Here is a 13,813-nt window from a genome sequence, read left to right as displayed (position 1 = left end):
TGGAATATCAAGAAAGTCCAAAAGGTGTCTTTGTCATATAGATAAGTGAGGATAACAGGAAAGGGGAGGGGAAGAGTTGTTCTGGAATGTCAGGTAATTGGGGGGTGCTTGGTGAAAGCAAAGTCCCTGGTGGGGGGCTTCAATGCATAATCTTCTTTGGTCACTTTTCTGACTGCATCCTGTTTGTTCCATCTGCCTCAAGCCCTCCGTTCTACCTCATCAATGGGACATTGAATACCATGACTGGAGGAACCTTAAAATATGAAATGTCAGTGCCCTATGAGGCTTAAGAACATATAACATTAAATTGATAACTTGAGAGGACTATCAAACTTAGAACAAAGATTACTGGAGCAGAAAGTGACTTAGAACATATGATATTAAATGTCAGAATGGAAAAGGATGTTAGAGATCATATCTTTTAAGAAATAATAATTATTTGGATGCAGACTTGGTATGCTTTTCAAATTTACTTACAGCACAAGGTTGGGAAAAATAGCTACAAATTTGGATGACCAAATAAACATATTTTGCCCTATAATAGTTTGTTTACTTGGCCTTTTTGCCCTAATCAACTATAACTCTCATTAAAGAAGGCCATGGATTGTATCTTATGAACTTGACTTGATTTGACTTGACTTGAATCCTAGCTCCTTTGATTGAATAAATGGGATGTAACTAACAAGAGAAAAATAGCTGTGGATTTATTATAATTTCATTTTATATGTGTTTCTTCATTTATTATAATTTATCAAGTAAAAGGCTGTATCAAAAACATATTAATGAACTTAAAGGAGTGTGTGTGTGTGTGTGTGTGTGTGTGTGTGTGTCTATGTGTGGCCACAAAGGTTATTAAACTTCTTGGCAATAAATGAAAAATTGCTCCCGAAAGGCAAACACAAAAAAATTTAGCCTTTAAGATCTAATATCTAATATCAGCCTGCCATTTGCTATCCACTTGAAATGACTTTTTTCTTAGAAAGAGATTATTATTAAATTCTTCTTTTATTAATATCTCTTTAGGTTAAAATTTCAGCTACAGGCCCACTACCAGAGAGAAATAATAAGAAATGACAAAATGATTAATTGTGCCATTCTTGGCTTCTGTTTCCTGTTAAGATTATTCATTCATATAAAATACCATCCATATAGCAGAATATTAAAAACAATTAATATTGAATTCATTATGTCATGACATTCTAGAGAAAACAAAGATTAGAATGTAGTCATGCCTTCCCCAGAGATTAATACCACATATGAGTAAACATATTTTTAATGGGTTATGCATGAAAAGTTTCATTTTTCCATTTTACTTTTACACTTGAAAAGCAAAAAATAATAAAAAGAAAAGATAGGTTGTTTATAACTAGAAATTAATGATAGAAATTTTAAGGTCTTAATTTCTTTCCCACTAATTCCTTAATTTTTCAAAGTATTATTATGGTAAAGCATTCTACAAAGGGATTCTTACATCTTTTATTTCATTTGAGTTTCCAAACAATCCTCTGAGGAAAACAGGGAACTATTCCCTATATACTATAGATGAGACAACTGATATTCAATGAAGTTGAGTGACTTATCCAAAGTAACACAAGTAATGTCAGAGTAAAGACTCAAATCAAGATTTTCTGATTCCTAGATGAACAATCATATCCTTTTATCATGGTGCCTTAGAATATTTTTTCTATAGATTTATAACTACACTAGTACTTCACTTACCTAGAATTCATTTATCCAGAGACAGCTAGGCTGCACAATGGATAGAGTGCTGGACTCGGGCTCAGAAAGACCTGAATTCAAATCCAGCCTTATTAGTTGTGTGACCCTGGGCAAATCACTTAACTTGTACCTCAGTTTCCTCAAATACAAAATATGGAGAATAATAGTATCTATTTCACAGAGTTGTTTTAAAGAACAAACAAGATAAATTTGTAAGGTACTTAGTGCCTGGCTCTGAGTAGGTGCTTAATAAATACTTCTTCCCTTCCTTCCACTACCTATTGAGAACATAGCTGAGAAGGAAACACAATCACCGAAGTCAAAATGGCTATCACAAAATCCATGGGGTAAAATTCATGTACTCTACTCATAGGAAAGCTTACTTACTTACTTTAGATATAGTTCTAACTATCTTGGTTGTCTGGTTTCTAACCTTAGGAAAGATTAAAATTAGTAGAGGTCAAGGAAGAGAAGGGCTACTTCAGGCAGTTACATCAGCATCAGAGAAAAAGTGATAACTAATAGCTTGAAAGTAAGGAAAGATGCATAGGAAACAGACAAAAGAACTAAAAAAGCCCAAAAGCCTAAAATAATTGATGTATGTTAAAATGCACACAGGGGCTATACAGCTTTGCATGACTGTCACTATATTATATCCAAGCATAAGAGCTGAAATTCATAATTGGTGCCCCTGAATTGTTAAGAAAATGGTAAATGATAATCAGTTTGAGGAGGTAGTGAAGGATGTAAAAAACTGAAAAGATTACCAGACAGTTTATTGAATTAAAGTGGTTAAAACAACAACCAAAGGAGGTGCTTAAATGCATGAACGCTTAACTATTTGAAATACTCAGCTTATGGAATGTCCTATCTACTTCCTGAGAAGTTCCTGAATGCAGAGGCTGTACTGTACAAATATCTCCTATATTCCTTACATTAATTTCTTACATTAGATTCTTTTTTTTAATGAATCCAAATTTGTTTCCATAGCTCTCACCATCCCACTCCCATTTAAAAAAGAAAAGAAAAACAAAACTTTTCTAACAAATGATAATAAACAAGCAGAACATTTTCAAACATTGGTCATGTCAAAAAAAAAAATCTCATTCTGAACCCTGAGGCCATCACAACTCTTTAAGGAGGTGGGTATTATCAGTCCTCAGAATCATAGTTGATTTTCAAATTGATTAAATTTCTTAAGTCTTTCAAAATTGTTTGTATTTACAATGTTGTTATTGTAAGGAGGAGTCAAAAAACTATTCAGTTCTTTGGTTCTGCTCACTTCATCGTGCATTAGTTCATATAATTTTTTCCCCAAGGTCTTACTTCAGATTCTTAATAATGATGCACTTTAATTCATACTTACTCTTCATAACCAAACCAACATACAAATTTGTCAATCGTCCAAAAGGGTGATCTTGCACAAAAGACTTCCTTCAATGACAAAGAAGGGGTCCTGGATTCTCTCTTTTTTAAAGGTTTCTAACAGTAAAATTATTTCTGAATATGTCTCTCATCCTACCCCAGGAACAAAATGAAGTGCCCACCCCTTGTAACAAAGGAAAACAATTGATATGACAGCATATGACAATGCATGCAACATTCTACCATTGTAGTCCACTACCTCTCTAATAAAAGGAGGGAATATATTCCATCATCAGTTCCTATGATCTCTAGGATCATTACTGCTTTTGAAAAAAAAAATACTCAGCTTGGTTTCCTTTTAGTGATCTTTCCATGATGTACATTGTTCTCATTTTTCCATCTTTTCATGTAATTCTTCCAATGTTTTTTTTCTGAATTCCTCATATTGATAATTTCTTACATGATATTTCATTGCATTATATGCAATAATTTATTCAGTCATTTCCCTGTCAAGGCATACCCAGTTGGTTTCCTATTATTTGCTATCATAAAAGATGCTGTATTTTGTATTGGACATCCAGTTGCATCATCATCCCCACCACCATCATGATGATCATTATTATCATCATTGGCATAGGACCTCATTTGATTTTTTTTTAGCATTTTAATAGCATAGGTACTAACTGCTCTTTAAATACTTGATAGGATTCATTTGTAAATACATTTATCCCAGTGCCATTTTTTTTTCAATTTTGGCAATTAATTTATGGCTTACTCGATTTCTTTTTAGGAGATTGAATTCTTTCAGTTCATCATTTCTTGTTCTTTTAATTTTTGTAGATAAAAATTATTTCATTTGAATTCTTAATTTTGTTGGTATATATGCATTATATGTACAATAGTAACCGACAGTTCTTACTTCCTTTTGTGTTCAAATGATTTCTTCTCTTTTTTAAACAACTTATCTAATAATTTCATAATCTTTTTTTAAACCAGCTATTAGCTTTATCAGTTCTGGGTTTTTTTATTTTCAAGTTTCTTCATTACTTTTCCAATTTTCCATATTTCTTCATTTATATTTGTTTTAGGATTAATGAATTATTTTAGAGTTAAATAAGGCTACAGTTACAGAGTTTGTTCTGTCCTCTCATCTTCTCATTTTCATTCTGTGGCTATCTTTAGGATTTATGTATTTTTTAATGCAGAAAGTTTAAAAATCCATTCTTCCAATTGGGGTGGGGGGGTGAGATTTAACCCAGTCACATTTAGGGTGACAATTTTAAATTTATATTTTTCCCATTAAACACTTTTAATATTTATCCCATCTCTTTTAATATTGTCTTTAGTCTCTATAGTTTAATTTACCCTAATTCTGTCCTCTCTGACCCACTTCTTCTTTCCTTTCAGCCCACTTCCCATTCTTGGCTGAGGTAAGAGCATGGTACCAAATTCCCCCCTCTCTCTTGAATCCTCTCTGCTTACACACACTAATCCATTTTCTTAATTTCAATGCCACGAATTTGTAATATCCCTTTCCAAGAAATGTCTTCATTCCACTTTCTTCCTTCCTTCTTCCTTTCCCATTCTAGAATACTTACATGATCCTTTCTTGTTCTCTCCGTTGCCACCAAATAGTCTGAAGCTTCTGGTAGACATAAGTTTTGCTCCCACATCTAACCAACTCATCTATTAGTGCACTTAGAAATCTTCTCCCTACTTCCCTTTCTCAATCTTTTTGTCCCCTTGAAATATATTTTGATAAATCTCACTTCTAGTATGTTAGAATATTAATTAGTGAAGATACAATGGGTTTCATTTAGGAATACTCTATAATCAGAATCCATGGAATCTGGTTCTATTCTTTGTGCTTTCCTTCTCCTACAACTATTTTTAGGGTTAAAAATATTTACCACTACTGCTGCTGCTGCTACTACTACTACATTTTTTTGTGGTAGTAAAGGACTAGAAACAAAGTAGAATTCCCCCAGTGATTGGGGAACAGGTAAATTGCGGTACATAAATGGAAAGGAACATGACTGAGCCCTGATAACAAAAATGAATACAGAAAAGGACAGAAAGACCTATGTGAACTGATGCAAAGTGAAATAAACAGCACTAGGAAACAATATACGTGTAACGTGGTTAATCCTGGTCCCACTCTTGGAGTCAAGTCTGTTGCATCTCCCCTTCAGGTTCTTTGATGTGGTGAGGGGGCTTGTTTCTTTTGTCTGCCAACAGACCCTCAGAGCTGCTCTCCTGTCCCATTGTAAGGACCCTGTGACTAGCCCAGTTCCATTTAAGCACTTAACATTCAATCGCTTTTACAAAGGAATATTTAATTTAAAGATATAGCCAGAACAAACTACAAACATATCTCACATATTGCGGTTACAGGGGCAGGGAGAGAGTTAGGCTCACAACTAAAGTTCAATGTCTCGACAAGTTCACATCCAAAGCCAGCATCACCGCTCCTTCTGATGGGTTGCAGTCCTAGACCCTTGTTCCTCAACGTGTTGCTGCTGGACAACATCTGACCTGGATTCCTGGGTTCCTGGATCCCTGTCGCTCATGCTCAAGTCCCAGACTGAAGACTCTATACTCTGCACCTAGAATAGAAAATAAATAAATGAAGAGACCAAAGACCCAGGTCCATTTCTGATATGACCGTGGGGGTGGGAAAGTTTCACACCCCTTCCCTTTACAGCATGGTTCTCTCACTAGAAATCATTGGTGAAAGAGTCACCTTACTCCTCCAGATGCAACTGTAGCAAAATTCCTCGCTGGTGCTGTCCTACCTATAATTTTTAATGTCCTCCATTTTCACTCCATGTTAATCTCTCCCAGCTATGCATCCAGGGGGTCTCAACTTCTCACCTTGTTCTGGTGGGAGGCAGACCCAAGAAACACAAACCAAGCAGGTAGAACTTTCCAAAAATCAACCACACCACCAAAAAACTCATTCAAACATTCCTATCTCAACCCTATCCACTCCTGTGATGGAACCAGAGCATTTCCTCTCAGTTGGTGAGACCAGATTCCCAGTGCTCTCTCTGTGACTTAACCTTCATCTCTCCCTTCTCTCACCATCCCAAATGGAGGGACAGAAATGGAAAATCCTCCACTTTTCTTTTCAAGTCCTGACCACTATTTCCCCAGACTCCTCTGTCCCTATCTCCCCTTTTTCCACCTAAGAGGAATTCCTCTGTATTATCCCACCAGTAATAATACTGATTTACTGAATGAGAACTTTTGTCCCTGAAATATTAATTTATGTCTTCCTTCTACTCTCACCCTTTTTTACTCTCATGTGTTTTTCTTGTTTCTTGGATTCTTTTGCTCTTAGATACTTTCATTGGTCACTCCATGTCTTTTGGATACTGTTTTTTTAAACAAGAGAAAAAACAACCCCCCAACCACATTGACTTTGTCTAATTTTAAATTTACAAAAACACACATTTCACAATTTTTTTCTTTCAATGCTATCTGAACTACTTACTTGTATTTTGTTTAACGAATCTATAAACTGAATATTCTACTTACCACTCCATCTTTTTTAAGGAGATTCTCAAATTCTTCCCTTTTACTAAACAAATAATTATTTTCATTAATGATTATTCTTAAAGCCTTGCAAGATGTTACTTTTCTAATATTCTTTGCTTTTCAGAATATCATACACTCAGCATCATATGTTGACTGGCAGTACAATCCAAAAGTCTAACTAAAATGGTTCTGGGTGAGTTAAATTTGGGGCATCTTTCTGTAACAGGTCTTTGGATTCTCTCAATTTATTCTTTGTCCCTTGTTTCCAACATTTCTGAACATTTTCCTGTATGATTTCTTGAAGTATGGTATTCACATATTTTTCCCATTATTTCTGAAAGATCTCTAATATTTAGATCATGTTCATTCCATCTTTAAATTCAATATTCTTATTTTGTAGAGCTCTTGTGTGTTTATAAAATCATGTCATTAGATTTTACTTAATTTCCTTTACTTTAATTTTCCTTAATTTCCTTTACATTTTGGTGATCTTATTTTGTCATTTTACTTTTAAGAGGATCTTTTTGTTTTGAAAAATGACTGCCTTGTGTTCTAAATCCCCTATTCTTTTTTAAAAAAATTATTATTTATTTATTTTAAACATTCTTTTCTTTTTAAAATTTTGAGTTTGAAATTCTTTACCTCCTTCCCACTGTGTCCCCCACCCACTGGGAAGGCAAGGAATATGATATCAATTATACATATGAAATAATGTAAAACATTTCCATATCAGCCATATTTCTTTTAAAAAGCAAGAAAAATAAAGAAAATGAGAAATTATATTTCAATTAGCACTCAGAATTCATCAATTCTCTCTGTGGAAATGAATAGCATTGGGGCAGCTAGGTGGCACAGTGGATAGAGCACTGGCCCTGGAGTCAGGAGGACCTGAGTTCAAATCTGACCTCAGACACTTGACATTTGCTAGCCGTGTGACCCTGGGCAAGTCACTTAACCCCATTGCCTAGCCAAAAAAAAAAAAGGGAAGTGAATAGCATTTCATCATCATGAATCCTTTGGAATTGTCTTGAATCACTGTATTTATCAGAGTAACTAAGTCTTTCACAGTTGATCATTACAACATTACTCTAACTAGCACAACGATCTCCAGGTTCTTCTCTCTTCACTCTGCATCAGTTCATCTAAGTCTTGCCATGTTTTTTTCCTGAAACCACCCCTGTCATGATTTCCTGCAGCATAATAGTACTCCATCACAATCACATATCACAACTAATTCAACCATCCTCTCAATTTCCAATTCTTTGCCACCACAAAAATTGCTGCTATAAATATTTTTGTGCACATAGGTCCCTTTTCTTTAATCTCTTTGGGATACAGACCTAGTACTGGTATTTCTGGGTCAAAAGATATGCACAGGCCCTGTAGGCCTAGTTCCAAACTGTTCTGCAGAATGGTTGGAACATTTCACTACTCCACTAACAGTTCATTAGTGAACCTATTTTCCCTCATCCTCTCCAGCATTTGTCATCTCTGATAAATGTGAGGTGGTACCTCAAAGTTGTTTTAATGTGCCTTTCTTTAATCAATGGTGAACACTTTTTCATATGACTACAGATGGCTCTTATTTTTATAAATTTGACTCAGTTTTATACTCAGTATATGTTTCAGAAAAGAGGCCTTTATCAGAAACTTCCTGTAAAAACTTTTGATATTACTTCGTTTTTTATGATACCTTTTAGAAAAATGCAGTTTCCTTGATTATCTCTTTTAGGTCCATTTCTGCTTTTCCTTTGTCTGAGATCATGATTGCTTCCTCTGCCTTTTTTTTTTCCAGGTTAGCTGAAGCATATTAGATTCTGCTGCAGCCCTCTATTTTAACTCTGTGTGTGTGTCTTTCTGTTTCAAGTTGTCTCTTGTAAACAGTGTATCTTTGGATTCTGGTTTCTAATCCATTCTACTATCTGCTTCTATTTTATGAGTTCATCCCATTCACATTCACAGCTATGATTATTGTATTTTTCTTTCCATCCATTTCTTATGTTTCCTCTCTCTCTCTCTCTCTTCTCCTCCTTCCCTCCCTCTAGTCTATTTTGCTTCTAACCACTGCCTCCCTTTTTTCAGTATGTATCTGAAGTGAGATATGAACTTAGGAAGATGAATCTTCCTGACTCCAGGCCTGGCATTCTATCCACTTGCATTACCTAGCTGCCCTCAAAGTTCTTAGGAATTACTTGTGTCATCTTCTCATTATAATTCTCTTGTGTCTGAATGGCAAATTTTCTATTCAGCTCTGGCCTTTTCATTCTCTTGTGTTTTCTATTCAGTTCTGGCCTTTGCATCAGGAATGTTTGAAAGTCCTCTATTTTAAATACCCATTTTCCCCCCTAAAGGACCACACTCAGTTTTTCTGGGTAGCTTATTCTTGGTTGTAATCCTAGCTCCTTTGAAGTTCAGAATATCATATTCCAAACCCTCTGAAAGCCATTAAATCTTATGTGATCCTGAGTGTGGCTCCATATTTGAACTGTTTCTTTCTGGTTACTTGCAGTATTTTCTCCTCTGGAATTTGGCTATAATCCTGGGAGTTTTCATTTTGGGATCTCTTTTAGGATGTGATCAGCGGATTCTTTCAACTTCTATTTTACCCTCTGGATCTAAGCTATCAGGGCAGTCTTCCTTAATAATTTTTGGAAATATAACACACACACACACACATAAACATATAGGCTCTTTCTTTGATTATGGCTTTCAAGTAGTCCAATAATTCTTAAATTATCTCTCCTTGATCTGTTTTCCAAGTCAGTTATATTTCTGATATTTTACATTTTCATCTATTTTTTCATTCTTTTGACTTTGTTTTATTGTGTCTTGATATCTCAAGGAATCAGCTTCCACTTGCCCAATTCTAATTTTTAAGGAATTTTCTTCAATGAGATTTGTACCTCTTTTTCGATTTGGCCAATTCTGCTTTTTAAAGGCATCATTTTCTTCAGTATTTTTGTGTCTCTTTTACCAAGTTGTTAATTCTCTTTTCATAATTTTTTTGTATCACTCTCGTTTCTTTTTCCAATCTTTCCTCTATCACTTTTATTTCTTCCAGGATAATCTTTTTGGTCTTGTTTCCAATCAGCATTTTTCTCTGAAACTTTGTTTCTGTTTTCACATTGTTGTCTTCTTCTGAGTTTATGTCTTGGTCTTCCCTGCCACAGTAGTATCTTTTTATGGTCAAAATTTATTTTTGTTGTTGTTTGTTCATTTTCCAGCCTATTTCTTAACTCTGAACTTTACGTTAAAGTTGTGTTCTGCTCGCCTAGGGGCAGGCAGACGCTGTTCCAAGCTTCAGGCTTTTTCACGCTGCTGTTTTCACAGCTAGTTGTGAGAATCTGCAAATTTCTGGTGCTTCCAAGACCGTGTGATACTGGGAGACACGTGGTCACCGCTCCCCCGGTCTGTGCTCTGGTCTTTACCCTAGTCCCCTGTAGTTCCGTTAGTGTTCCTCTTTGCCTTGGAACTGTGACCAGGGCCCCTGCTCTCTTGTGACCAACCACCAGTGCTCCTCTCTGCCCTGGAATTGCAACCCACAACTGCATACGGGCAATAAAGTTGACTATCAGTGCCAGCAGAAGATCCCTATAATTTCTTTCTGAGCAGTCATCTGGCCTCCCTTACCATCTTTGGGCTGAGAGTTCCTGAAGCTCCTGCTGCTGCTTTGGTTGCTGCCACTTGTGCAAGCTCCAGACAGGCCTTTACTCCGATGCCACAAACTTCTGCTGACCTCCTAAGTTTTATTTGGCTGGGAAAAAAATGTTTCACCCTGACCTTTTGTTAGCTCTGCTGCTTCAAAATCTGATTTGAGGTGTTATTTTAAAGTTGTTTGGAGAAGAATGTTGAGAGAATTCAATGGAGTTACCTCTAATCTGCCATCCTCTAACTTTTCTACTCATAAAATTGATTTCTCCCTTCAGAGCTTTAATTTCTGTCCTTAGTTCCTTAATATCTTTCCTGATAAATGATGATCCAATCTCTGATCAAGGGCCTTCAGTTAAAGGGGAGACCACTATCTCCTCTGGCAGCTCATTCTATTTTCATGTAGATCAAATTGTTAGGAAGTTTTTTTCTCACAGAAGTAAAACTTGCTTCTCAGAAACTTTCACACATTACTTTGTTTTGACCACTGAAGCCAAGGACAAGGCTAATCCTTCTAATCGACAAATGCATGAAGATAATTATCACGTTCCTCCTCATCTTTTCCACCTTAAACATCGTCAGTTCCTTTGATGTTTTCTCGTATGCCATCATGTCCAGTTCCCCAACATCTTGGTGACACTCTTTCATGCCCTCTAGCTTATCAATATCAAATGTTCAGATGGCTATTATTCATGTGAGGATTCCCTCCAGTGATGAAAGTTGCAACTCATGACTCTTATCCATATCTATCTGTCTGTCCATCTATCTACCATAAAAGATTTCCCTAATATGCTAGAGATCTGACTCAAATTTTTCTGATATCCCAAGGATATCAATGAAATATACAATATATCCATTAATTATCTCTCACACAACATCAGTCCTTTTTCTTTCTTTGATCACATTTCCTTAATGACATCCTTTACAATTCACTTCCTTTATAATTCTTTGATTGTAATGCATTGGAGGCCTTTCCTGTCCTCTGGGTGATCCTCAACTTTTCAGAGACTATAGATCACTGGAAGAAAACTCTTATTAAAAACTGACCTTTGTTTTAAGGAGATGCTTAGGGTAATTAAAAACATTTGTAATTTCCCAAAGACAATCTATCCCAACTTCCTCCACCTCAACAATTCTGGAACCAGCTCAGTGTACATTTGTACTGTCTGTCCAAAATTGGGTAGCCAGAAGATAGATGGATGGATGGATGGAAAGACATATACACATATTGTTATGCTTACTAATTGATACGAATGGAGGTGCCCTACAAGTTATCTTTCCAACTCCATATTATAGTCTGAAAAAAAATAATCATTTACCTGTAAATTACATTTTTGGGCATAGGTTAGGCTAGATGATTATTAGGATCTCTTTCAACTTTAAATTCTGTGATTCTGAGGTGACTGTGCATCAAATGTATAGATTCTATAGCACAGTTTCAGATCTGTTATGGTGAATATATCTTGAACAGAAGATCTCATCACAAAAACAGAGTGTACTTGGTTTTCAAAGCTAAAAGTGAGCCAAACACTGTATTGTGGTGGGTTTATTGATTTTTGTTTGTCAAAGTTTGACTAATTTGACACTGTACCTTCACTAAATTAATTGGTTATTTGGTAGAACAGACTTGTTTTATTCACTTCATGTAGGCACAGTCCCAGTGATAGGGACTTGAACTTTTAGCAATTCAGAGGTGGAAAAGGTCTTAAGAGATCATCAATTAAATTTGTTTATTATACTCTCCTGGTGAAAAACTGTATTTTGTTTATCTTTCTCATATCACTTTGTATAGCCCTACTGTTGGTACTTAACTCAGTCTACCTCGCGTTATACTCATTGTGTCTTATTCCATGCTCTTTATGATCAGGGGCTATGTAATTTTTTATCTTTACATTCCTATTGCCTAACCTACCGGTAGGCCTTGCAAATAGCGGGTGCATAATAAATGCTTTTTGGATTAACTTGAATGTTACTGAAATTCTTCATTATCCTGATTAAAAGTAGTATAGGCCCATTGGTCACCCACTACATCTTAGCTGCTATAAAAGCTACAGAGATAGTAGTATCTACTAGGCAAAGAATATAAAACCTCCCAGTACCCCTGATAATAACAATAACAATAATGTTGATAACATGTATGTTAAATTATTTATAGTTCCAAAATGTTTTACACATATATCCCCTGTAAGCCTCAGTATCTTCATCTATAAAATAGGAATGTAACAATAATCACACTACCGATTTCACCAAATTGTTCTGAAAAAATCAGGAGATAAAAAGAAGAGGCCAAAGTCATGCAGGTAACGCAAAGCCAGAACTTAAACTCTACTCCTGTTGTTTGTTCTTACAGTTGACTCTGCTTGTTTTGACAGCTTACAACTTATTTTTCCCTAATCCATTTCTTATGTCAAAGAAAATAAACTAAGTCACTCAGTGTTGTGTTTAACAATCAGCTCTGTTAGAAATAATATTTTTATTAGAAAATATTCAAACAACTATTGGGAAGATGGTCACCCCACAGGGATTCCTGTCAACCATGTACCAACCTGCTGCCCTTGACAAAAGAAGTCTGAGCCTTATATACTCTTGTGGAAAATCCTCAGGGAAAGTTCTATTAATGGCCTCAATCCTGTTGGATTCTTACATTAAAGCTACAATTTAGGAGCATAATGTTTATCAAATGGAAAATGAACACAAATCAAAATTACATTTTTTTAAATTAAATCATAAGTCAGTATCATACATGGTCCTCCAGAATGAAGAAAAGATACTATAAATCACAAAGGTTAAAACAATAGTAGTTCTATGCACTAAATTCTCAATTATGTTTATAAAAAAGTTAGTGTCTTCTGATATCTATACTGTAGAATTTGCATACAGGCTATTTTGTTTTCATTATCTGTTAATAGCTTATATATTCTGCTTCCACATACAGGTTCCTAGATTGAGAGCTAGAAGGGAACTCAGAAGCCATCTAATACAACCACCTCACTATACAAAAACTGGAATCAGTGGGTTTAATGATGATGATGATAGCACTTACATATTGTGCCAGGTATTGTGCTGAGTGCCTATAAATATTATCTCACTTGATCCTCATAACAACCTTGGAAGGTACATGCTATTATTATCCCCATTTTACAAATGAGGAAACCCAAACAAACAGAGGTTAAGTGACTTGGCCAAGGTCACATAGCTAGTAAGGGTCTGAGACTGGATTGAAACTCAGTTTTTCCTAACTCTAGGGCTGTCGCACTATCCACACTGCCACCTAGGTGCCCTAAGTTCACACAGTAAACATCAGACGCAGGATTTGAATCCAGGTCCTCTGATTCCAGAGCTAGTGTTGTTCTGTTTTATCATACTATCTTGCTGTGAAGGAATCTGCTATGCAAGTAATTAACTTGGGCTGGCAATAGCTTAGGTGGGGAGAGTGAGGCAAGAGGGAATAGTCACTCTACTAGGGAGAAAAAATGGGTTTCCTGTGTTGTTCACTCCTTCCTCTACTGTGAAGGTAACGTTGAGTTTTGATTGTCTAGCA

At 35.7% G+C, this 13,813-nt stretch overlaps 2 protein-coding genes across 4 annotated transcripts in view; one reads left to right on the top strand and one right to left on the bottom strand.

The window, feature by feature from the left end:
• The window catches only part of CLNK (cytokine dependent hematopoietic cell linker), a 112,088-nt gene that overhangs the window by 95,798 nt on the left and 2,477 nt on the right, over positions 1 to 13,813 (top strand).
• Positions 4,151 to 13,813, bottom strand: part of ZNF518B (zinc finger protein 518B) — a 49,095-nt gene continuing 39,432 nt past the window's right edge. For all 3 annotated transcript variants that reach the window (XM_027836055.1, XM_027836056.1, XM_027836054.1), the window contains exon 3: positions 4,151 to 5,690. In XM_027836055.1, coding sequence (XP_027691856.1) covers positions 5,590 to 5,690 — 101 coding nt within the window. In that variant the 3' untranslated portion in view covers positions 4,151 to 5,589. The remainder of the gene's footprint in view (positions 5,691 to 13,813) is intronic.

The sequence above is a fragment of the Vombatus ursinus genome, unplaced genomic scaffold (assembly GCF_900497805.2).
Source record: "Vombatus ursinus unplaced genomic scaffold, bare-nosed wombat genome assembly UNPS02014818.1, whole genome shotgun sequence".
Lineage (NCBI taxonomy): Eukaryota > Metazoa > Chordata > Mammalia > Diprotodontia > Vombatidae > Vombatus > Vombatus ursinus.
Note: the sequence above shows the minus strand (reverse complement) of the source record. Positions and strands in the feature narration are given on the sequence as shown.